Source organism: Chlorocebus sabaeus, chromosome 25, assembly GCF_047675955.1.
Source record: "Chlorocebus sabaeus isolate Y175 chromosome 25, mChlSab1.0.hap1, whole genome shotgun sequence".
In the NCBI taxonomy this organism is placed as follows: domain Eukaryota; kingdom Metazoa; phylum Chordata; class Mammalia; order Primates; family Cercopithecidae; genus Chlorocebus; species Chlorocebus sabaeus.
Window position 1 is genome coordinate 74,233,178 of NC_132928.1, and position 26,945 is coordinate 74,260,122.

Consider the following 26,945-nt stretch of genomic DNA (forward strand, 5'->3'; position numbering starts at 1 on the left):
AAACTTTTCAATTAACTTAGAAATTATAATGTTAGTTGTATTTTTTCCTAAAGTAATTAAATTTACTTTCAGAATTCTTTTAATTGAAATTGCTTCTATACTTACAAGATCTAAAATAGCAGTAACTGTATTTCTATAATCTCCCATCCAATGTGGTATTCACTGGTTACAACAATGCCACTTTCATCATGGTGTATCATTCATTTCACAGCCTACTTAACATTTAACAAAATCTATGATCAAGATTTCTAACTGGAAGAACTGATAAGGAACAACTTCACTGAAAACAACTTTGATCTACATTAACAAACCTATATTCAGGCCTTCTCTGTATTGAATACTCACGATGGTAGGATCTATCAGAGAGGCATCATTTTGCTACCCTCTTTATTCATAACACAAAAGGAAAAAACAAGGTACAAAAAACTATATAAATCAGGTATATAAAGGTAAAAATCAGGTAATTCCTAAATGTGGTACTGTCATAATCAAGAATTTGTTTTGAGAAGCCGCTACAAAGAAGTGTATAAGCTTGGCTGTACCACATCAACTTTATCAATATAGTTTTCCAGTTCAACTTACTGTGGAATTTTTTTCCCTATGGGAGTATATAATAAAAATTAACAAAAATATTGTATCATAGTTGACTCAATTGAAATACATGATGCCATAAAAAATAATGCCTAATTATAGCTAAAATGATGTAACTAAACTTGTGTTTAATAAGATAGATCTTATGTTGAAAATAGTGAAGAACAAAGCAATAGTGATATAAATTCCTATTTTCTTGTTAACGATATGACTGACTTTCAGGAACTTTCTTCTTTGAGCATCCTCATTTGAGGAGGCTTTGCTGATTCTTTCACCTAACCCCTGCCTAAAACCACAATAAAGCCATGCCTAAGCCAGAAAAAACATTGACTGTGCATCCAATGCTAATAAAGCTGACTCAGTTTGATTTATAAATGAATTAGAAGGGACCTTAGAGGTTATCTAGTTGAACTTTTCCAAAAGTCAGTTTGAAGATGGATGCAACACTATTCACATGAGAATTCTCAGGCTTATCCTTTCAAGATAGTGTCCTGAGGTTAAAGTAGTAGTCTTCAAACTGGGAAATGAGGAGCACAAAAGATGGAATAGGGAATGAGAAACTTTCTGGGAGTGATTTTTTTTTTTTTTTTTTTTTTTTTTGAGACAGGGTCTTAGTGCAGTGACATCATAACTCAATGTAGTCTTGACCTTCTGGGATCAAGTGATCCTCCTACCTTCAGCCTCCCAAGTAGCTCAAACTACAGACATATGCCAACACATCCAGCTAATTTATTTATTTATTTATTTGTACAGACAGGGTCTCGCTATGTTGCCCAGGCTGGTCTCAAATTCCTGGGCTCAAGTGATCTGCTTGTCTTGGCCTCCCAAAGTTCTGGGATTACAGGCGTGAGTCACCGTGCCCAGTCAATTTATCTTTTATTTATTTATTTATTTACTTATTTATTTGAGACACAGTTTTGCTCTGTGACCCAGGCTGGAGTGTAGTGGCATGATCTTGGCTCACTGCAATCTCCACCTCCTGGGATCAAGTGATTCTCCTGCCTCACTGTCCTAGGTAGCTGGGATTACAGGTGTCCGCCACTATGCCTGGCTAATTTTTTTATTTTTAGTAGTATTTAAGTAGTATTTTCACCATGTTGGCCAGGTTGGTCTCAAACTCCTGGCCTCACGTGATCCCCTGCCTCGGCCTCCCAAAGTGCTGGAATTACAGGCATGAGCCACCAAACCTGGCCTATGGTATCTTAATTGTGATGATGTTATATGGGTGGACACATGTCAAAACATCAAACTGTATGCTTTATATGCTGTGTGTCATATTTCATTATACCTCAAAGTAAAGCTGTTTAAAAAATCATAGTACCAGTCGCTGGAGAAGTTATAGAAAAAATAACTGATACACTGCTAGTAGCAATACAATCTGGTAGCAATTTTAGAAAACAATTTGGCAGTACCTAATCTCATTCCTAGGTGTATTCTCCATAAAAATGTACATATGTGTGCACCAAATTTATTTTTTATTTTTTTACATATAGTATCTCACTCTGTCACTCAGGCTGGGGAGTACAGTGGCACAATCATAGCTCATTGCAGTCTCAAACTCATGACCTCAAGTGATCTTCCTGCCTCAGCCTCTCATATATGGGACTATAGGCCCACGCCACTGCACCTGGCTATTTTTTTTTTTTTTTTATTTTTTGTAGAGACAGGATCTCACTTGTTGCCCAGGCTGATCTTGAACTCCTGGCTTCACATAATCCTCCTGCCTTGGCCTCCCAAAGTACTGAGATTACAGGCATGAGTCACCATGTCCAACTGTATCCACCAAAATATTTTTGAAATGGCCCCAAAGTATAAGCTATCGAGAGCAGAATGGAGACATGGCACATTCTTACTATAGAATATTATGTGCCGATAAAAAAGAATTAAACATTGCTATGTCCAAAAACATGAACGAATCTCAGACACATGTTAACAAAAAGAAGCCAGGTACAAAAGAATATATTCTATATCATTCTATTTATAAACAGTTAAAACCAATCTCTGTCGGTATCTCAAAATCATGGTTAACTTTGGAAGGTGATAATGACTAGGAAAAGCCCACATGGTAATCCGGGCAGCAAGTGTACTGCTCTGGATGGTGGCTATAGAGTTGCGTTCACTTTGTAAAGTTAAATTGACCTTTACACTTAATAATTTTCTACTCTACTGCATGTGTATTATACTTAAAAAATTTAAGTTTCAAAAATTTCAGTTCAACAACAAAAAACTACAAGCAAAATTAAAAGACAAGTCCTAACAACCAATAGAGCCAACAAAGAATTATCACATTATATAAAGAATGCTTACAAATCAGTAATAATTTAAAAATCCAACCCAATAGAGAAAAAAATGACAAAGAATATAAACTGGCAATTTACCCCAAAATTTTGTAATGACTTAAGCCTAATCCCTAGATCATTCCTCTATTTACACTCTCTCCTTGGTGACCTCACTCAGGTTATGGCTGCTAAATACCATCTATTCGTTGACTGACTTCCAGACCTCTCCCCTAATTCAGACTTGTATACCCAACTGCCTACCTGAAATCTCCAAGGGGATGTCTCACAGGCAGCTCAAACTTAACAAATCCAAACTTGACTATAACTTTATATCAGACTTCTTCCTCCTGCCTGTCTCCACAGGTCACTAAATGGCAACTCCATTTTTATAATTCCAAATCTTGTAGTCATCCAAAAGCTCGTATCTTCTCAATATCACATATCTAATACTGCAGCAAATTCTGTCAGCTTTATCTTCAAAATACATCCAGAACCTGACCGCTTCTCATCATTTCCACTGCTATCACCCTGGTCTAAATCACCATTATATCTCATTTGGATTACTACAATAATCACGTAATAAGGTTTCTGCAACGTATCAGGCTCCCTCAACATGTGCTCTTAACTCCTCTGTTCAAAACCTCCCAGTGACTTTTATTCTACCCACTCTAAAAGCAATACTCATTATAATTGCTTTTGAGGCTCTACAAGATCTCTACCCACCCCACCTCCTGCCCCATCCCCAGCATCTTTTGACCTTGTCTTCTTCTACTTTGCCCTTGATCACTGTGCTCCAGTGACATTGTTTTACTGTGTTTAGGTCTAGGCATGATCCTGCCATGGGGGTTTTCAACTAACATTTATATATACCTGGAATGCTCATACCCCAGCCAACCACTGTATGACTCATGCTTTCACCTTCTTCAGCAATTTGTTCAAGTGTCGTATTATCACTTAGGTCTTCTCTGACCACCCAATTTAAAACAGTGCCACTCACTCCCAGCCCTCTTTGTTCTTCCCTGCCTGTCTTCCCTAATATTCATAATCATTTTACTTACTTATTTCTCATATATTTTACTTGTTTATCATGTTATTTCCTCTGACAAGGATCAAGCTACACGAGGGCGGAAATTTTATCAGTTGCATTACTGTATTCCTGGTACCCTAGAACAGCGCTTGGCACATTGTAGACATTCATTTGTTGAATGAAGAAGAAACTCAAATGTCCAATAAATAAAAAATGCTCAAATCTACTATAATTACGAAGTATAAATTAAACAAAAATGAGGTGCTATTTCACGCTCATCAAACATTACTTTTGGTAAGGATGTAGAGAATGATACAAGCTGTCAGCACTGGAGTCAGTAAACATTCACACCAAGTACTACGGAATGTCATCAGGCAATATTAAGAATGGGTACAAAAAAGACAATCCTAAGATTCAACAATTTTACTTCTAATGTGAAAAAAAATTCAGGAATGCTCAAGGTGGCATGTTTGTAAAAGTAAATAATTGGAAATAGCTAAACAATCGTCAATAGGAGAATAGCTAAGTAAAATGTGGCATATTTATATGATGAAAATCATCAGTTAAAAGAATAAATGTGTTTCAACATGGACAAATCTAGAAAGCAAAATGTATAATGAAAAAAATTGCAGAATGTTAAATATAGGATATCATTTATATAAAGGAAAAATAAAACCATATACACAAAATAAAACTATCTTATGTATACATATAAATATATGATAAAAACAAAAATGGACCGGATATACACCACCAAATTCATGATAGTAGTTACCTCTACTGGATTAGGGAATACAGCATAAGGGATTTCTTGTTCCTTAAAACATATGGCAAAAAATGTTAATATTTATTTACTTGGAATGGAGGATTATTTATTTGAAATGGAGGATATATATGTAGGTGTTTATTATCTTTTATTTTCCTACATTAAATTTTGTTTTCAATAAATAAAATTGCTAATTTATACTGAGTCATTAGCAATTAGAGTACATAAATACAAATCTTTTTTTTTTTTGAGACGGAGTCTTGCTCTTGTTACCCAGGCTAGAGTGCAGTGGTGCAATCTCAGCTCACTGCAATCTCCGCCTCCCCAGATTCAAGCAATTCTCCTGCCTCAGCCTCCCAGGTAGCTGAGATTACAGGCACCTGCCACCATGCCCGGCTAATTTTTGTATTTTTAGTACAGACAGGGTTTCACCATGTTGGCCAGGCTGGTCTTAAACTCCTGACCTCAGGTGACCTGCCCACTTCAGCCTCCCAAAGTGCTGGGATTACAGGCGTGAGCCACCGTACCCATCTCATAAATACAGATCTAATCAAATGGGAATGTAAAGGAATTTCTGCAATATCCCATTCCCAACTACTGATTATGTCTAGTCATTTTACACTGCACAATTTGAGGCCACTTATATATTATTTATGCTGGTTTCTATTTAGAACAAATAAAGAAAAGTTAACAGAAAAAATCTATGAAATTTAATAGTTAGGCTAATAACTTTTATCATTCAAAAGGTAACATGCAGACTGAATTACTATTTATAAAAGACTTAGGAGCTCAAGCCTCTTCTTCCATAGTAATCGGGAAAAATGGATCCATAAACCCTGTTAGCTGAACAATCTTGTAAATTTCTACTTTTTAAAAGATTTACTATGGATGGTACATTCTAGAAATTTAGGGATAAATCAGCCAAGAAGAGGCAAAGCTATTATGAAATTTAGGATAAAGAAAAACTTTTTCTTCCTTTTAAAAATATATTAGTTAAAACTTTAACGGGTACAAAAATTTTTTACCAAAATCATAAAAAACAATTGATTCTTGATATCAATAAGAGAATATTTTCTTAATACTACCAAAATAAAACTTGCCTTAATGTGCTGTTAATTGCTCCCAGTTTATTAGCTTGCTCACAATCTTCTAATTCTTTGGTATTGTTTGCCATTTTCAAGTACTGCAAAGAAGTTCATAAGTTTAGTAATAATTATTACCTTATTCTTTATTTTAGTTTCTATTGGCAGAATAATCAATCTGTCAACAATGATATACACTAAATATAGATACATTCCATTATAAAAATCTGTATCATATGTAAGAAATACAAATGAAAATGAGGCAGAAATTTCCACCACCTAAATATTATTTCCATCAACAATATATTAAAATTTAACAATTAGGCTGGGCGTGGTGGTTCACATCTGTAATCAGCACTTTGGGAGGCCGAGGCGGGCGGATCACTCGAGGTCAGGAGTTGAAGACCAGCCTGGTCAACATGGTAAAACCCCGTCTCTACTAAAAATACAAAAATTATCCAGGTGTGGTGTCACACGCCTGTAATCCCAGCTACTCAGGACAGGCTGAGGCAGGAGAATTGCTAGAACCTGGGAGGTGGAAGTTGAAGTGAGCTGAGGTCACACCACTGCACTCCAGCCTGCATGACAGAGCAAGACTCTGTCTCAAAAAAACAAAAAAAAATTTAAAAATAAAAGTTAACAATCAGCACTGATGTGTTGGTGATGATGTCAACTGAAAAAACAACCCTCTTGGGAAGTAAATTTGATCATATATGTGTGTGTGTGTGTGTGTGTGCATGTATACATACATATATGTATACATATATACATATATATGGTCAAATTTAGTTCCCAAGAGGGTTTTTATATAAAAGTTATATATATAAACACACATATATATCTACATATATATACACACACATACATGTTTGCAAAATGCTTAAACCTTTGAACTTGCACTCCCCACTAGTGAGACCATATCCCAAGGCAACCATTCTTTTAAAAAGGTACAACTGCCTTGGAAAATTATTTGGTATTATTTGTAACGTTGAGATAGGCACACCTTGTGGTTCAGCAATCCTGCCTTTACATGTACACCTAGAGAAACTCTTACATGTGTGCACGAGACAAAGGACAAAAATGCTAATGCATTACTGTTTGAAATAGCCAAAAACTGGGAACAACTGAAATGTCCATCACTAGAGGAATGGCTAATATGTGTTATAGTCATACAACTGACTACAGCTATTAAGATGATGAACAAAATCCACATATACCAACAGAGAAAATTTCAAAAGCATGAGTAAAAACACAAACTGAAAAAAAGTGTTTGTAACCTAAAGAAATACAAAAATACTTAAATAAACAAATTTACACACAATAAATTACATATCACTTGTGAATACACATGCAATAAAAGTGTAAAATATATTACTTGTAGATACACCTGCAATAGGAATATGAAATCACAGAAGGATACTTCAGAAAAATGGTTAGTTCTGGGGAGGGAGGAAGTAGAATGAACTGGGAAAGAGCTGAGGGGGACAACTGCTTTTATATGGTTTTATTTATTTCAGATCCGAAGCAAAAACAAATACAATAAAGTAAAAACAAAAGATTACACGGGAGAAAGAGCAAGAAGAAAATGCAAAGGAGGCACAAGGAGGAGACAGAGAGGATATGATGATCTTTACTATGTATGTGCAGTAGTGAAAAACAGGAAATAAACCGTTACCTAAAAACATATAAATGGCAAAATAAACTATAATACTCTCCTAAGAGGACAAGAACAATCATTAAAAATGAATATCTTAATACCATCTGAAAGTACTCTGCTCAAAATATCTTGATAATTATTTACTCAATATAATTTTGAACCTGCCAGGATGACTAGTTGAAACAGAAGACTAAAAATAGCTATGTGATAAAACACCCGCTGACTAGGGGATCTGACACTATAGTTACATTTAATAGTTGTTCCAGAGATTCCAAAAACAGTACTGAAGTAATTTCAAAAGAATCTAGGAATGTACAACCTATCTGCTTGATGCAAAAGTTAGGGATTTGGAATTCTGAGGCAAAATGTCTCCATTCCCCACTAACCATAATATGGTTCTTTATTACAGCCACTGTCAGTCAGCAAATGGTAAGTTTCACAATGTAAAGCAGAAACACTCAAGGAAGAGGAGGGACTTACCTTATTAGAATGCCCAGCTTTTATTCCAACCGGAATTTTACTCTTAAAAAAACAAGAAAAACAAAAATTAAAAAGTGATCTTTATTGTTTTTGGAATTTCTTCACAAATTGTCAATGCATTGCTCTAATTCAAGTATTTTATTCTATGAGGGGCAAATATACACTTGCTCAAATTCTGTTTTCACACTCTCTCATAAGGTAAAAGTGTTATCCCAATATACAGACTTATAAATCAAAGTATAGAAAACTGAATGACATACACAAAGTCAGAAAGCTAAAAGCAGCTCTAATAACTCTAACTGCAGTATTTTTTACAGTTTATTTAATTTAGGTTAAAAACACTGATAACCACTTCTTCCACAAACTTTGTTACCATAGAAAAGAAAGTTTTAAAAGTTCAAAATTATTTGCAATGTATTATATGCAATTTTAACTTCTGCTCTAATAAAGTGTAGGCCATTTTGGATTACTAGAAGGCTTTTTTTGGCCCACATGATTAACCTAGAGTTTACCAATCTAATCTAGGGTTTACCAATGGGAGAAATGTGTGTAGCTGGAACATTCTTTTTCACAAGGCCAATAATTAGCATTAGGCTTTAATAAATGTATCTGAATTAATACAACTGGTTTATCAAACAGAACTTTAAACAAAATACTTAATACATATTTTGTTCTTAAAGGAAATTGAATATTATAAATTTTTAAAGAATATTCCCTTTAGGAAGGACATTGGTGCAGATTTTTAAGGACAACAAACTAGACTGATTAGGTAAGAAAAGCAGAAAGTGAAAGGAAAACAAGGCTTCAGCTAATTACTGTTGAAGGAGACGAATATAATTAATTATGTTAGATAACAAAAATCAAAGTCTAAAATGTAGCATTCTCTTGGTATTAAGTATAGGTTTTTAAAAAAATGTAAATGTAACAAGGCCAAGTGAAAATCTAATTCCAAGCCTGAAATTTCCCCAATTAAATCACTATAAATTTGAAATATAGGGTCTAGTAGTTTATTTTTGTTTTTTTCTATGAAACAAGATGCTGATTCAATAAAGCATGAAACAAAAGACAACTGCAGATCCAATCCTAGAACAGGCCTCTGATTTTCCTTCCATTTTAGAATAAGACTATATTTCCACATTCGATCACCAGCGTCACTGGATACAAGTGTCTTCAAACCCATTTCGGTGTCAAGTATAGAATCTTCAATAATCTGGTTCTAAAGGAGAAAGCTGAGAGCATGTGAATTTGCTGACATGTCCAAATCCATTGACATTAGCCTGAAATAAAACAGAGGCTATGCTTTTCTAAAAGTCCAAGAGAAAATTGGCTTTGCCCTGTTGTTTTATTTATTATACCTCTGGACAGGGCTCCACATGACAGTCTTTTATTGAACAGTGGCCATCTTCTGCCCAGAAAGGACAAGGTCGCTTCAGATTAACCTTGAAAGAAAGAATAAATTAAAGTTAGTAAACTGATATTATAGTTATGGGATGTTCTCAAAGTGTCACTGTGTTGGACACCGGTGACATGGTGGTGAATAAGAAGGAATACTTCCTATCCTAGTGGGACCTATATGGTTCAGAATTTAAAATGACTGCAATGAGCTAGACCATGCCATTGCACTCCAGCCTGGGTGACAGAGAAAGCATTTAGAACTACTTTAATGTCTTCCAGCCTCCTGATCTTATTAATGACAGTTCTCTCATGCACCCATTTATTCAACGAATGAGAACTGAGCATCCACTATGTGTCAGGCACTGGTTAGGCTCTGGGTGAAAAAAATGGACAGAAAAATAACTCCCCTCTCCCTCTGGAACTTAAAAATCTATTGAAGGAAACAAGTTAAATATTTGTACGTTTCATACAAGTTGTAGTCAGTGCTACAAAGAAAATCCAGAGAATTGTAATAGTGGGGCTGGCAGATGGAGGCCTCTGAGGTGGTAATATTTTACGATGGAAGAAGCATGCATTTGGATAAGGCAATAAAAAGCCTGGACAGTTATGTGAACTAAAAATCACCAGTTGAGCTGATGTTTACCATAGAAGGGGGAGGGTGGTAGAGAATGAGGATGGAGGTAAACAAGGGACACATCATGCAGGACATTTTAACCATGGTAAAAACTCTGGATTTTCCTATTCTACACATTACAGGAAGACAGTAATTCAATAGGACTTGCGGATTGCCCATGCCAAAATCTAGGTTTTATTCTCTTTCCTCCCTTTTCTTGTACCCCATCAAACAATTCATTTGCCATTTTTCACCACCTACCTCTTGCCTACACTATTGCAATAGTCTCCGTGCTTCTACTTCTATTTCCATATAGCAACTACAGTTATCTATTTAAAACAAATCAGATCACATCAATCCCTCCTCAAAACCTTCCTGTGGCTTCCATTACCCTTAGAGTTTATAAACTCTGCAGCAAGCTCCACAAGGCCCTCCATAACCTGGCCTCTGGCCTACCTCTCGGACCTCTATTATGCTCCTCTGGCCACGCTGGCCTTGCTGGGAACACACCAGGCTCCCTATATCTCAAGGTCTTTATTATTTTTATTTTTTGAGACAGAGTCTTGCTCTGTCACCCAGGCTGGAGTGCAATGGTGTGATCTCGGCTCACTGCAACCTCTGCCTCTTGGGTTCAAGAAATTCTCCTGCCTCAGCCTCCCAAGTAGCTGGAATTACAGGCGCCCACCACTGCGCCTGGCTAATTTTTGTATTTTTAGTAGAGACAGGGTTTCACCACATTGGCCAGGCTGGTTTCGAACTCCCGACCTCAGGTGATCTGCCCGCCTTGGCCTCCCAAAGTGCTGGGATTACAGGTGTGAGCCACTGTGCCTGGCCGGTCTTTTATCTTTTTTTTTTTCTTTTTTGAGACAGTGTCTTGCTCTGTCACTTAGGCTGGAGTGCAGTGGCACAAACCTGGCTCACTGCAGCCTCAAACTCCTGGGCTCAAGCGATCTTCGTACCTCAACCTTCCAAGCAGCTGGGACCACAGATGTATCACCATGCCTGGCTAATTTTTTTTTTTTTTTTTTTAAAGTAGAGCCGAGGTATCACTATGTTTCCCAGGTTGGGCTAGAATTCCTGGGCTCAAGCCATCCACCCACTTCAGACTCCCAAAGTGTTGAGATTATAGGTGTGAGCCACAATGCCTGGCCTCAAGGTCTTTATATTTGCTGTCCTCTCTGCCTGTATTATTGTTCCTCCAGATCTTACGACGGCTCACTCTTTCACCTCATTCAAGTCTCTCTCACATGTCACACCTCAGCAGAGAGACCATTCCTGGCCAGGCTTGCTGAAGTAGTGCTCAGTATGCAACCTCTATCCCAACGTACTGTTTTACATTCTTTTATGGCACTTATCACTACCTGAATGTTATCTGCTTATTTATTGTCTGCACCTCCTACCATCATAAGGATCAGAATTTTGCATTATCTTATCCTTAGTGCTTAGAACAGTGGCATAACACACAGTAGACACCTAATTAATATGGTTAAGTAAACAGTATCTATATTACAGAGAAGAAGGCAAAAATAGGTAGAGATTGGCAACATAGAGGAGAGGGTGATCAACTCTGACTTTTGGTAATATATAACATAGGTATGACTAGAAGTCTTTGAGGGAGATTTATAGGCAGCGGGGCAGGATGTGCATAAACAAAGAACCTTAAAACAGCATGGCACATTTGGGGACTGCAAGTTCTCAGCCTGGACACCTCCCTTGAGCTTCTGGCCTGTATACCCACGTGCTTCCTAGATTATCTCTTCCTGGATAGGGCATTCACAGGTACCTCAAAATTAACATATCCAAAACTGTACATCCTCCTTCTAGTAATTCTCACCATCTGAGTAAACAGCAACTCCATTATTCTAGTTCCTCAAGCCAAAATCTTCGCAGCTTTTCCAGTAACTCCCTGAGGCTCTGGCCTCTAACAAGCCATTATCCAGGAACCTAGGTAGCAAATAAAGAATAAACCTCCTTAAGCCTAAAGGGAAGGGACAGCACTCTATGTGCCTTCTTCTCCCCTGGCTTACTTCAGGTGCTAATCCTAGCCATACCCTCTCTCCTTGGAAAGAGACTGGAGGCCTCTGCCAGCAAGAACAGGAGGAACAGCACTTTCTGTGCTTTCTTCCCTGGCTTGCTCCTGAGATAAGTTTCTGTAACCTCTCATTAGAAAAAGGCAAGGGGACCTCTCCATGACTAGAAAGAGAAGGGGACATTCCCTGTGTCTTCTTCCCTGATTTGCCTCAGGGAACTCCAGACCAAAAGGTCACCCCTGCAAGGTGCATGTGAGACTTCTTGCTTGAACAGGAGAGTGAGCACTCTCTGCACCTCCTTCCCTGGCTTGCTCCAGACATAATCCCAGCCCTGAAATCTCTGCCAGCACGAATGGAAGGGACAGCACTTCTCATGCTTTCTGCCTCCATGTGCTCTAGAGATAAATTCCTACAATCTCCCGGTGGAAGGAGGTGGGGGACCTCCCCATTCCTGAAAAGGAAAGTCAGCTCTCCCTGTGCCTTCCTCCTGGCTTGCTTCAGTAATAGCTTCAGATCAGAAGTCTCCCCCTGCTAGGGAGGCATGAGACCTGCTGGCCCAAAAAGTAGAGTGGGATTCCTGCACCTTTTTCCCTGCAGGCTCTAGCAATAATTTCAGGTCTTCAAACTCGCCACGAAAAGTTTTTGAACACATCGAGAACCCCAACTTCTATAGCTTTCATTGGAGGGACAGGCTGCTACATCACCTAGCTCTGGGAGTTGATGAAGCTCTACACTCCTGAGTCTCCTAGACCACTGAGAACAAACAGGTGACTTTTAAACTTGCAAATAAATATTTAGCAGCTATCTCCTCCAGGTTAAAAGTCAGCAGTTAGATCAAGAATATAGACATCTGCCTCAGACACTCTCCTTGGTGCAGAGCAGAATCAGTGGGAGATAAACTCTGGCTTTCAGCTTCTCTGCAAGGAAAGAAGAAACCAAAGCATACATCTAACATCCCAATACCTCTAGTCATATCCCAAGGGAATGGCTTCTATACCACCCCTCTCAAGGCAATAGTACAACTTGACTCTAATTTCTTGGAGGCCACTAAGAACAAAGACAGGCTGGACAAGCACAAAGTTCTGAGGAACCAGAATACTGCCCAGGCTGACTGGGAAGAAACACCTGCTACATAAGACCAGTCTAACAAGACTAGAGAAGGTGGTTCTTTTATATAATACATAGAAACCAATACAGAGTTAAGAAAAATGAAGAATTACTTCTAGTAATATTCACCATTTGAGTAAACAGTAACTCCATTATTCTAGTTCCTCAAGCCAAAATCTTGGCAGCCTTTCCAGCAACTCCCCACAGCTTTGGCTTCTAATAAGCCAGTATCTAGGAGCCTATGTAGCAAATAAGGAATAAACTTCCTTGAGCCTAAACAGAAGGGACAGCACTCTATGTGCCTTAAGAAAAATGAAGAAATAGGGAAATATTATGCTCAACAAAACAAAACAAAAAACAAGACAATCTCAATTAGAAGCCAACCCTACTGAAATGAAGATATGTGATTTACCTAACAGGACATTTAAAAGGAGTCATAAAGATGCTCACTGAGGTAAGGAGTGTGATGCATGAACAAACTAAGAATGTCAACGAAGAGGCAAAAATATTTTTAAAATACCAAACAGAAATCATTGAGCTGAAGAACACAATAGCCAAACTAAAAAAATTCAATAGAGGGGTCCAACAGCAGACTAGATCAAGCAGAAGAAAGGATTAGCAAACTTGAAGACAGTTCACTGGAAATCATCCAAGCTGAGGAACAAAAAGAAAAAAGAATGAAAAAGAGTGAAGACAGCCTAAGGGACTCATAGGATACCACCAAGCAGAATTACACACATTATCAGAGTACCAGAAGGAGAGGAAAGAAAAAAAGGGACAAAAAAAAATTCAAAGAAAAAGTGGCAGAACACTTCCCAAGTCTGGGGAAGGAAACAGAAAGTCAGATCCCCCTATGTTAGCTTGCTTATGATGAAAGAAAGAAAGAAGGACAGAGAAAGAAAGAAAAAAAAAAGAAACAAAATGAAGCAAAAAATAAAAAACAACAAAACCCAGCCAGATCCAGGAAGTTCAATGAAAACTTGATAGGAGGAATCTGAAGAGACTCACACACCAAGAGACATTATTATCAAATTGTCAAAAGTTAAAGACAGAGAAAATATTGAAAGCTACAAGGGAAAAGTGAGTTGTTACAAACAAGGGAACTTCCAATAAATTACAGGCAAAATTTTCAACAGAAACCTTGTAGGCCAGAAAGGAGTGGAATGTTAGATTCAAAAAGCTGATAGAAAAGGAAGAAAAAAAAAATTGTCAACCAAAAATACTATATTCAGTGATCCTGTTCTTCAAAAATGAAGGAGAAATAAAAATCTTCTCAGACAAAAGGCAAGGGAATTTATCGCCACTAGACCTGCCTTATGAAAAATGCTAAAAGGATCCTTTAAGCTGATGAAAAATGTTGCCAACTAGAAATATTAAAAATATATGAAAATGGCCAGGCACAGGGGCTCACACCTGTAATCCCAGCAACTTGGGAGGCCTAGAGGGTGGATCACTTGAGGCCAGGAGTTCAAAACCAGCCTGGCAAACATGGTGAAACCTCATTTCTACTAAAAAAAAAAGTACAAAAACTGTACTTTTGGTGGTGCGTGCCTGTAATCCCAGCTACTCAGGAGGCCGAATCAGGAGAATCACTTGAACTTGGGAGGCAGAGGTTGCAGTGAGCCAAGATCATGCCACTGCACTCCAGCCTGGGTGATAGAGTGAGACTGCATCTCAAACAAAAATAAATAAATATGAAAACATAAAACTCACTAGTAAAAGTAAGCATACAGTCAAACTCAGAACACTATTATACCGTAGTGGTGGTGTAAATATCAATTATATCTCTAATAGGAAAGTTAAAGGACAAAATATTAAAAATAAATAACTATAGCTATAATACACTATGCAAACTATACAAGATATAAGACGTCCGTAAAACCAAATTGGGTGGGTGGGGAGGGGAGTAAAAGTATAGCATTTATGCAAGTGATCAAAGTCAAGTCAGTATCAGCTGAAAACAGCCTGCTACTAACGTAAGATGTATGTAGGTCTCATGGTAACTACAAAGCAAAAACCCTTAGTAGTTGCAGAAAAGATAAAAGATTCAAGGCATACCACTACAAAAAAGTCATCAAACCACAAAGGAAAACAGCAAGAGAGGAGGAGAGAATAAAGGAATTACAGATTAACAACAACAACAACAACAAAACAATTAACAGAATGGCAATAGTTACCTGTCAACGATTACTTTGAATGCAAATGGATTAAATTATCCAATCAAAAGCCATCAACTGGCTGAATGGGTTAAAAAATAAGACCTAATTATATGCTGCTTATAAAAGACTTGCTTCACCTCTTAAGCATACACACAGACTGAAAAGATAGAAAAAGATATTCTATGCAACTAGAAACCAAAAGAACAGGGGCAGCTATCCGTATGTCAGAAAAAATAGACTTTAAGGCAAACATGTAAAAAGAGACAAAGAAGGTCATTACAAATGATAAAGGGGTCAATTTATCAAGAAGTTACAAAAACTACATATACATGCACCCAACTTCAGAAAATGTAAATATATAAAGCAAATACTAATAGCTTTGAAGAGAGAGATAAACTGCAATACAGTAAGACTTCAATACTCCACTTTCAACATTAGATCTCTAGACAGAAAAAAAAAAAATCAATGAGGAAACACTGAACTTGAACTACACTTTAGACCAAATTGCCCTACCAGATATTTATAGAATATTCCATACAACAGTAACAGAATATACATTCTTCTCAGTGCATATGGAACATTCTCCAGGGTAGATCACGTTAGGCCACAAAACAAGTCTTAACAAATTTAAGAACACTGAAATCATACGAAGTATCTTTCCTGACCACAGTAACATGAAACTAGAAATCAGTAATCAATGAAACCAAAGTTTTTTTTTAAAGATAAACAAAACAGACAAAGAGACTAACAAAGAAAAAGAGAAGATGCAAACAAAATCAGAATTGAAGAGGAGACATTACAACTGATGTTAAAGAAAAAGAGACTACTAATCACAACTATATTCCAATAAATTGGATAACCTAGAAGAAATGAAGAAATTACTAGAAACATGCAGCCTACCAAAGCCAGAGTAAGGAAGTAATGAAAATCTGAATAGGCCAATAATAATTAAGGAGATTGATTCGATAAAAAGTATTTTATCAAAGAAAGATCAGGCACTGGGCGCAGTGGCTCATGTCTGTAATCTCAGCACTTTGGGAGGCTAAGGCAGGTGGATCACCTGAGGTCAGGTCAGGAGTTCAAGACCAGCCTGAACAACATGGTGAAATGCTGTCTCTATTAAAAATACAAAAATTAGCTGGATGGGGTGGCGTGGGCCTATAATCCCAGCTACTCGAGAGGCTGAGGCAGGAGAATCACTTGATCCCAGGAGATGGAGGTTGTAATGAGCCAAAATCGTGCCACTGCACTCCAGCCTGGGCAACAGAGCAAGACTTACTCTCAAAAAAAGAAAAAAGAAAGACCAGGACCTCATCTCATGGCTTCACTGCTGAATTCTACCAAACATACGAAGAATAGCAATCAATCCTTAAACTTTTCAAAAAAAATTGAAGAGAAGGTAATACTTTCAAACTCATTTTAGAAAGCCAGTATTTACCCTGATTCTGAAGGACACTACCAAAAAGAAAAACAAAAAACAAACAAAAAAAGAAACTACAGGACAACAGCCCTGATGAACAAAAATGCAAAAATCCTCAATAAAATACTAGTGAACCAAATCCAACAGCATATTAAAAAGATCATTCACCATCAAGTGAGATTTATCCCAGAAACGCAAGGGGTAGTTTGACATACATAAATCAATAAAAATAATACACATTAATAAAATTAAAGACAAAAGCCACATGATTATTTTGATAGATGCAGAAAAAGCATATGACAAAATTCAACATCCTTTCATAAAAACTACACCCAAAAAATAAGGTATGGAAAAAATGTACCCCAGCATAATAAAGGTCATGTACCCACAGCTAACATCATACTCAATGGTGAAAACTGAAAAGCTTTTCTTCTAAGATTAGAAACAAGACAAGAATGCCCACTCTCGCCACTTCTATTCAACATAGTACTGGAAGTTCTAGTCAGAGCAATAAGGTGAGAAAAAGAAATAAAATACATCTATATAGAAAAAGAAATGAAAATATCTGTTTGCTGATGACAAGATCTCATAGAAAACTTTAAAGACGACCAAAAAATCCAGTAAAAAACTGGTGATAAATTCTGCAAAGTTGCAGGTTACAGTGTCAGCATACAAAAGTCCATAGCATTTCTATACACTAACAATGAACAATCCCCCCCAAAATTGAGAAAACAATCATATTTACAATAACATCAAGAAATGAAATAGTTGTAAATTTAACCAAGAAGGTGAAAGATCTATGCACTAAAAACTAAAACACTAATGAAAGAAACTGAAGACACAAATAAGTGGAAAGATATCCCATATTCACTGATTGGAAGAATTAAATTGTTAAAATGTTCATGTTACCTAAAGTGATCGACAGATGCAATGCAATTCCTATCAAAATTCCTATATCATTTCTTTACAGACATATAAAAAACAATCCAGCCAGGCACAGCAGATCACATCTGTAATCCCAGCACTTTAGGAAGCAGAAGTGGGAGGATCAGTTGAGGACAGTTCAAGATTTTCAAGGCTACAGTGAGCTATGATTGTGCCACTGCAATCCAGCCCACGCAACAGAGCAAGACCCTGTCTCAAAAAAACAAACAAAAAAAGAACAATCCTAAAATTTGTATAGAACCAGAAAAGACTCTGAATAGCCAAAGCAATCATGAGCAAAAAAACCAAAGGTGGACTCATTGCACACTGTGATTTCAAAATATATTACAAAGTTACTGTAATCAAAACAGCATGGTACTGGCATAAAAATAGACACATCAACCAACGGAACAAGTTAGGAAGCCCAGAAATAAACCTAAGAATCCCAAATGTGTACGGTCAATTGATTTTTGACAAAAGTGCCAAGAACACACAACTGGGAATGGACAGTCTGTTTAATAAAGTGTTGGAAAACTGGATATTCACATTCACAGGAATGAAGCTGGATCTTTTACCTCATACAAAAATGCTCTTTCCCCAGATATCCACATTGCTTGCTTTCTCACACTCTTTAGGTCTTCCTGAAATGGCATCTTTTCAGTCTTTTTTTGTTTGTTTATTTGTTAATTTTTTTGAGACAGGGTCTCGCTCTGTTGCCCAGGCTGGAGTGCAGTGGTGCGATCTCAGTTCACCGCAACCTCTGCCTCCAAGACTCAAGTGATTCTCCTGCCTCAGCCTCCCAAGTAGCTGGGATTACAGCTGCACGCCACGACTGGCCAGCTAATTTTTTTGCATTTTTAGTAGAGATGGGGTTTCACCATGTTGGCCAGGCTGGTCTTGAACTCCTGACCTCAAATGATCCACCAGTGCTGGGATTACAAAGTGCTGGGATTACAAACGTGAGCCACCATGCCCAGCCCTGCTGTTTTAAGCTGCTAAATGTTAAGCTAATTTTTTAATTCAGCAAGAGAAATACATAGTGCAAGGAATGGACTGTGGTAGACACTGTACCATACTAACTCAGATCACCCTTCAAGAATAAAGGGGTTATAATTACCCCAGCTGTGGAAATGTTGCAGGTAGACAACCTTGGGTGAAAAGAGCCCCCTTACCCAAGATTGGATCCTTATTTCCTATGGTGGCCTTCATCCAATGACCAAGTGATGGAGAGATATAAAGGCCTAGACCTCTTGCCCCACATGGGGATAACTAACGCAGAAGTGTTATTCCATCTTAAGAATTCCCCACAGGCTTACCTGAGGTTTCCACTGAGGCTGCATCACAGCTTGACTTCTCCCTTTGCCCAATCCTCATTCCCTGCCTTCCCCAAACTGCCTTCCCCAAATTGTTGGACTACAAGAGTAGTCCCTAACTAAGCTCTTGTACACTTATCACTGTCTCAGAATATGCTTCTCAGAGAACCTAACCTGTGACAACTTGTCTAGCTCCAGGAAAAGAAACAAAAACTTAGGTTTTGCTGCTGTTGTTGTTTGAGATGAAGTCTCGCTCTGTCACCCAGGCTGGAGTGTAGTGGCACGATCTTGGCTCACGGCAACCTCCACCTCCCAGGTTCAAGCGATTCTCCCACCTCAGCCTCCCGAGTAGCTGGGATTGCAGGCACACTCCACCACGCTTGGCTAATTTTTTGTATTTTTAGTAGAGATGGGGTGTCACCAGGTTGGCCAGGTGGGTCTCGAACTCCTGACCTCAAGTGATCCACCCATCTCGGCTCCCAAAGTGCTGGGATTGCAGGTGTGATCCATTGTGCCAGGCCAAAATTCAGCATTTTTATTAGGATCACATTAAATTTACATATTAACTAGGGGAGAATTAAAATTGTTAAGCTACAAAGGATATCTTTCCATTTGTTCAAATCTACTTTTGTGTCTTTCAAGAATGTTTTAAAGCTTTCCTCCTTTAGGTTTTGCATACTTCTTGATGTACTTATTCCTATATACCTTATGTTTTATTGCTAATACATTTTTTGTTTTATTTTGTTTGCTTTTTTTTTTTTTTTTTGAGTCAGTAGCATTGCTATGTTGCCTAGGCTTGCCTCGACCTCCTGGGCTCAAGTGATACTTCCAGCTCAGTCTCCCAAGTAACTGGGACTACAGGCATGCACCACCACGCCTGGTTTCCTTGCTAATGTAAATGGTGGTTTCCTTACTGTTACAACTTCTAAATGGTTATTATTTACATTTATGAAGATATTGATTTTTTGTATATCAAATTTATGGCTTGCTATATTGATATATGTTTTATTGTTTTTCATTTTATTATTGATTCTTTTGCATTTTTTACGTATAATTTTTTTCATGTATCTATATTTTTTTATTTTTGAGACAGAGTCTGTCACCCAGGCTGGAGTGCAGTGGCATGATCTTGGCTCACTGCAACCTCTACCTCCCGGTTTCAAGCAATTCTTATGCCTCTGCCCACCCCCCGATCAGTAACTGGGATTACAGGCATGCGCCACCAGGCCCAGCTAATTTTTTATATTTTTAGTGGAGACAGGGTTTTTGCTATGTTAGATAGGCTAGTCTCGAATTCCTGGCCTCAAGTGATCCACCTACCTCAGCCTCCCAAAGTGCTGGGATTACAGGCAGAAGCCACCATGCCCAGACAATTTTTTTCATTTATCAATGAAAATAGTTATACTTATTCCTTTAAAATCTGTATGCCTCTCCATTGTCACTTATAAGGAGGAGCTAAACAATGTGTATACATGGGCATAGAATGTGGAGTAATAGTCACTGGAGACTCAGAAGGGTGGGGTGGGCCAGGCATGGTGGCTCATGCCTATCATCCTAGCACTTTGAGAGGCCAAGGTGGGCAGATCACTTGAGATCATGAGTTCAAGACCAACCTGGCCAACACGGTGAAACTCCGTCTTTACTATAAATATAAAAATTAGTCAGGCATGGTGGCGTATACCTGTAGTCCCAGCTACTTGGGAGACCTGAGGCAGGAGAATCATTTGAACCCAGGAGGCAGAGACTGCAGTCAGCTGAGATCACACCACAACACTCCAGCTTGGGCAACAAAGGTGAGACTCTTGTCTCCAAAAAAAAGAAGGGTGGGAGGGGAGTAAGGGATGAGACATTACATAAGGGGTACAATGCACACTATTCGGGTGATGGTTCCATTAAAAGCCCAGGCTTCACCACTAGGCAATATATCCATGTAACAAAACTGCATTTGTACCCCTTACATTTATACAAAAAAAAGTAAAATAAAATCTTATGACTCTAGTTATTTTTTTCTTTCTTCTTCTTTTTTTTTTTTTTTAAATCAGAGCCATCACATTGGATAGTTGTTTTTTTTTTATTTGACTGTGTCGGACGGTATATCCAACAGTTAATGGAGATAGTGGGTATCCTTGTCTTGGTTCCTGACCTAAGTGAGAATTCCTCTAGTGTTTCCCCATATGCAAGACATGTTAGGTATGCTGATGTTAGGACTGAAATCATCATATTAAGAAATAGACATCATTCTTATTATTTTAAAAATCAGAAGCACATATTGCATTTTGTTGATCAACATCAATGCAAGAATCATCCTTGCATTCTTGGAATAAAATCTATTTGGTCATGATTTTACATATATGTATATTTGCACTTGTACATGTGCACTCAAAACTTAGGCATCATCCTTGATTCATTTCTATCATCATACTTCACACTCAATCCATCAGAAAAGCTTGCTAGTGTTACCTTTTGTGTACAACCCTAATTTGATCATTTTCTACATTTTTCAGCTCTAGCATTCTATCCCAAATCTGTATTGTTTTTATATGAACTAACACAATAGTCTCCTCTATTGGTTCCTCCAAATGGTTCCTCTATTTCTTGTCTTCTACTCTTACAGTCTTTTTTGCACAAAAATCCCTTTAGTAGTTTCTTATCCTGCTTAAAATAAGATCCAGTATCCTTACATGGTCAATAAGGTCCTACTGTTTTTTAAACCTGGTCCCTACCTATATTTCCACCTCTCCCTCTCATTCACTTTCCTCCAGCTATACCAGCTTTCTGCCCATTCAACACACCAAGCTTATTCCTATCTCAAGATCATTTACTTGGTATTCTACATCTTTTCCCTGGAATGTTCTTTCCCCAAACCCTCTGATGGCTGTTTTGCATTAGGTAGGACTTTGCTCAAATGTCACATTAGCATAGATACCGTATTTTCCCAAATACCTTTCTTTAATGTAGGGCTACCTACCTCTCCCACCCTCCAATTCTCCAATATTCATTCTCTCCTACTTTACTTTTCTCCATAGAACTTACCTTATAAGCATCTGAAATTATATTTTATTGTTTATTTGTTTACTGTTTGTCTCTCTTATCAGAAAAGTTTTGTCTTATCCACTGCTGTATCCATAGTACCTGACACAAACTAATCATTCAATAAATATTTAGTGCATAAAGGAATGGAATAAGAAGCAAAAAAGAGAAGTCAGAAACACCAGCTATAGCAGCCAACTGCCCAACTGCGTAAAGGTGGACTGTTACCTCCACCTTACTTGCTGAATCATAAGTATGTACGTGGTATGTGTTTAAAATTAACCTCTTTTTGGCTGGGCACGGTGGCTCATGCCTATAATCCCAGCACTTTGGGAGGCCAAGGCGAGTGGATCACCTGAGGTCAGGAGTTGTGGACCAGCCTGGTCAACATGGTGAAATGCCGTCTCTACTGAAAATATAAAAATTAGTCAGGTGTAGTGGTACGGGCCTGTAGTCCCAGCTACCCAGGAGGCTGAGGCAGAAGAATCACTTGAACCTGGGAGGCTGAGGTTGCAGTGAACCAAGATCGCACCACTGCACTCCAGCCTGGGCGACAGAGCAAGACTCTGTCTCAAAAATAATAATAATAATAATAATAATAATGATAATAATAATAAATTAAATTAACCCCTTCTCTTAGCTTTTTCTTTTTAAAGCTTTCCTTTTTTTGCCACTGTTGTAGGTAGAGTATATTCCTTTTTCTTTCTTTTATAGGTTGACAGAACAAAAAGAGGAGTAGATATCACCCAAATATCCTAGAGTTACAGCTGAATGCATTAACTAGATCACAGCATTAACCCTCCCCTGTGAGAGGGTATGAGTATGTTTTGGTTGCATATGGAATAAGTTCACTGTGTTGATCAGTACGTTTTCAAACTGCATGTGTAAGAGGAAGAATGAGAGAGTTTGTTGAGTAGCCAAAAGCCACATTGTCATTTCTGCCTAACTAACTTCCATTATTCCTTCTTTGGTAACAGTCCCTAATTTCCCTTTGGGAAACAATTACTCCACTTTTACTCATGCAAGTGAGACTGTCAGCCAAGGTGTCCTTCCTTCTTTTGGTCCAATGGGTCATATGACCCTTCCTGGACAGAAATACAACTCTTCCATAAAATTTGGAAAATATGGGAAAATAGTTAATTTGATACAAAATTCCAGTGATTCCTTAAAGAAAATGGTCATTAGTTCCAGCTTCAGTTTTATCTTTTCTGAAGTACGCTTCCTCAGCTTATCTTTTAATTTTGTTAGCTACTCCACATCTTTTCTTAATAAATCTTCTGTTCTGTTTGTTAGCCAACAAAAATACCCTACCTGGAATACCTAAAACTATTACTTCTTTGTTTGAAAAATGTGGCTAATATTGAGAAAATTTTGGTGCGAAGATTAAATGAGATATTCATTCAAACATTCAAATATTGGAGTACTTCCATTGACCAAGCCTGTTAGGGATAGAGAAACAGAAGATACAAACCCAAAGTGAAGGAGTGAAAGAGTGAGGGACATAACATTATGTAGAGATGTGAACTGGACCTCTTGTGAAGAGATGGTCTTTGATACAAGAAACACTTCCTCCATTGTATTACATTGACCCATATGAAACTGGCATGTTCAACCATTTTTGAAAGATAAAAGTAAAAATTTCATATAGTTCAATGTAATGGTAGAAAAGAAACAAGAGAAAGCAGCTACAAATGCATTTAGATTTATAGATTTAGTGGTGGGAATTTAAAGAAGCACCTGTCTCTCCCATTGCTTCTCGGCCTTTTGGCTAAGCTCAAGTGTAGTATCTGTTCTTATCAGTTTAATATCTGATTCATCCTCTATCCGAGAAGAATATATTTATGGATTTTTGGAGTAGGGAGATGGAATAGGAGCTTGCTGCATCCACTCCACGCATCGACCTGGTATTGCAGTACTTCCAGGAACGGTGCACTCCTCCAGAAAAAAAAAAAAAAGAAGAAGCACATGTCTTATTTGTATATAAAATACCTAGAGTAACAGACACTCAATAGTTTATTTAGGTATAGATTACTCTTTGAAATAAATTCATGAAATATGCTTTCCTAAAGGATTTTGTATAGAGGAGAAACATTCATCACCGTTTTTGGATATTCCTGGTGCTGACAAGAAAGAGAGTTGTGTCTCGAAATCTTTAATTCTCTTGTTATCTTTCTGCACAAGATACTAGATTTTTTTTAATCCTCAAAAATATTTAATTTGACCAGCCTAGCCAACATGGTGAAACCTCATCTCTACTAAAAACACAAAAATTAGCCAGGCGTGGTGGTGGGTGCCTGTAATCCCAGCTACTCGGGAGGCTGAGACAGCAGAATTGCTTGAACCCAGGAGGCGGAGGTTGCAGTGAGCTGAGATCACACTACTGCACTCCTGCCTGGGTGACAGAGCGAGACTCTTCTGAAAAAAAAACAAAAAAATTTAATTTAGTTGACTTAAGCCTAGGGGAAAAAAAAAAATATATATATATATATACACACACACATATATATATAAACACATATATTATATATATTTATATATAAACATATATTATATATATAAAACTAGATTTTTATATATATATATATATAGAGAGAGAGAGAGAGAGAGAGAGAGAGATATCACTTGAGGCCAGGAATTTGAGATCAGTCTGGGCAAACATGGCAAGACCCTATCTCTAAAAAAAGCAAAAACAAAAACATACATATATTATTAAATAATAAAATATATATATTTAGTCCAGGCGCAGTGACTCACACCTGTAATCCCACACTTTGGAAGGCCGAGGCAGGTGGATCACCTGAGGTCAGGAGTTTGAGACCAGACTGGCCAACATGGCAAAACCCTGTCCCTACTAAAAATACAAAAACTAGCCAGGTATGGTGGCGCACGCCTGTAATCCCAGCTACTCAGAAAGCTGAAGCAGAAGAACTCGCTTGAAGCCAGGAGGCGGAGGTTGCAGTGAACTGAGATTGCACCACTGCACTGGGTGACAGAGCGAGACTCTGTCTAAAAAAAACAACAAAAAAATTAATTTAGCTGACCTAAGCCTAGGAAACAAAAATATAGATAGATAGATCGATCGACTGATCACTTGAGGCCAGGAATTCGAGCTCAGTCTGGGCAAACATGGCAAGACCCTGTCTCTAAAAAAATCAAAAACAAAAACATACATATATTATTAAATAATAAAATATATATATTTAGGTCGGGCACAGTGACTCCCATCTGTAATCCCAGCACTTTGGGAGGCCGAGGCAGGTGGATTAACTGAGGTCAGGAGTTTGAGATCAGCCTGGCCAATATGGCGAAATCCTGTCTCTACTAAAAATACAAAAACTAGCTGCATGTGGTGGCGCACATCTGTAATCCCATTTACTCAGAATGCTGAGGCAGAAGAATTGCTTGAAGCCAGGAGGTGGAGGTTGCAGTGAGCTGAGATTGTGCACTCCAGCCTGGGCGACAGAGTGAGACTTCGTCTCAAAAATAATAATAAGAATAAAAAATAAAATAAAGTAAATAAAACAAAATAAAATGTTGTTCCAAAATTTAAAACACTGTTCTTTTGAATATTGCCTTACTGCTATATTTAAAGATTGCTGCTGCCTTTAAACTATCACTGGTTTTTTTTGTAAAGGTCTAGAGTAGACTATTACCAGATTTAAGAACCAATTCTGGAGCATTACTATTGGTAGTGGTCTACCTGAAGTCTCAGCCTGTTTTGCCAGCCCTTTCAGAAGGAGGTCCAACAAAGCTGCTGCTGCGGTACTGTGCGCTGCTAACAATGCTAGCACACTGCCATCAGAACAACCCAAAGGCTCAGTAGGTGTGTCCAGATGGTGGAACTATATTATAAGAGAGGCTGACAAAATAAGTCTGTGGCATTTTCAGCTTCTGTAGAGAGAGGAGTCTCTGCCTCAAAACCAAAACTGAAAAATGAGGAACTCCCCGTACAAAGGAAGGGGGCTAAGATTTGTACTGTTTAAAAAGATCGATAAGTTTTCACTACGATACATAATAAATTCAACGTTGAAAGATATACACAGGGTGCTGAGAGGAACTGAAATGGGTTTCCAAAAGGATCATAAAGGTCACATATAAACCTTTGATATCAACAGAATACAAAATTAAAACCTTACCTTGTAATAACGAAAATAGTCCCTCTCTTGCAATTTTTTTATTTTGGGGAAGATTTTGTAGGTATTGAAGTTATCGATGCTGTCAATATCACACAAGCAATCATCCAGAACTCCAGTGACCTAGAATTTATAGAATTTAAAATATGTAAACTACTGATGTTTCAACCTTAACAAATCTACACTATTATATAAAAATGTAATTTATTCGTTCAAATTAGCCAGTACTTGCTGATTAAGACATAATATTAAAGCAGTCAATTTACTTTTTACTGTGGTCAATGAAATAAAAAAACAATAGAAAGATCAGCTATATCCATTTGTAAGAACATTTTTCTTTAGCACTTGAAGATTATTGAATTCTCCTTCCTCTACTTAAACATATATGAAATCCAAGTGGCCACTGGAATATGAAGGCAGTATCTTCCCAACCTAACCTAGAAGTTACAGACTGTAATAATATTGCTGTAGTAACCCATGTCTTTTATCTTTCCTTTATGCGGCCATTTATGGAACACTTACATGATAGGCACAGTATTAAGAGCTTTATATTATCTCATTTCCTCTTTAAAAGTATTCCATGAATGAGGTATTATAATCTTCATATTACATATAAGGAAATTAAGGTTTAGTAGCCTTATAGTAATTTTTCCAGAGTAGAAATGGAACTTACTCCCAATCTATCAGACTTTAAAATCTATGATCTTATCCACTATTCAAAGATTATTTGCTAATCCAAGAAGAGAAATTGGTATTTCCGAAGTGAATTTAGAGTCCCAACATTCCATAAAACAATCTTCAGCTAAATTAAAAATGGAACTCATTGACTGATATGCACAATCTGGATTTATCTTCCAGGAATTATCCTGAATGAAAAAATAAGCCAAAAGGTTACACGCTATATGATTCCATTTACAGAACACTTTTTAAATGAAAAAA

At 37.6% G+C, this 26,945-nt stretch overlaps 1 protein-coding gene and 1 non-coding gene across 2 annotated transcripts in view; one reads left to right on the forward strand and one right to left on the reverse strand.

Annotated features, from left to right (window-relative positions):
- ERO1B (endoplasmic reticulum oxidoreductase 1 beta) overlaps positions 1 to 26,945 on the reverse strand; it is a 67,060-nt gene that overhangs the window by 28,891 nt on the left and 11,224 nt on the right. Inside the window, exons 2-5 of the mRNA XM_007989877.3 lie at positions 26,010 to 26,129; positions 9,238 to 9,321; positions 7,883 to 7,924; positions 5,764 to 5,846 (exon numbers count right to left, since the gene is read on the reverse strand). Of these exons, the coding sequence (XP_007988068.1) occupies positions 5,764 to 5,846; positions 7,883 to 7,924; positions 9,238 to 9,321; positions 26,010 to 26,129 (329 nt within the window). The remainder of the gene's footprint in view (positions 1 to 5,763; positions 5,847 to 7,882; positions 7,925 to 9,237; positions 9,322 to 26,009; positions 26,130 to 26,945) is intronic.
- Positions 23,622 to 23,811, forward strand: LOC119619895 (U2 spliceosomal RNA). The gene has a single exon (XR_005236332.1). It is a non-coding gene; the product is annotated as a U2 spliceosomal RNA (small nuclear RNA).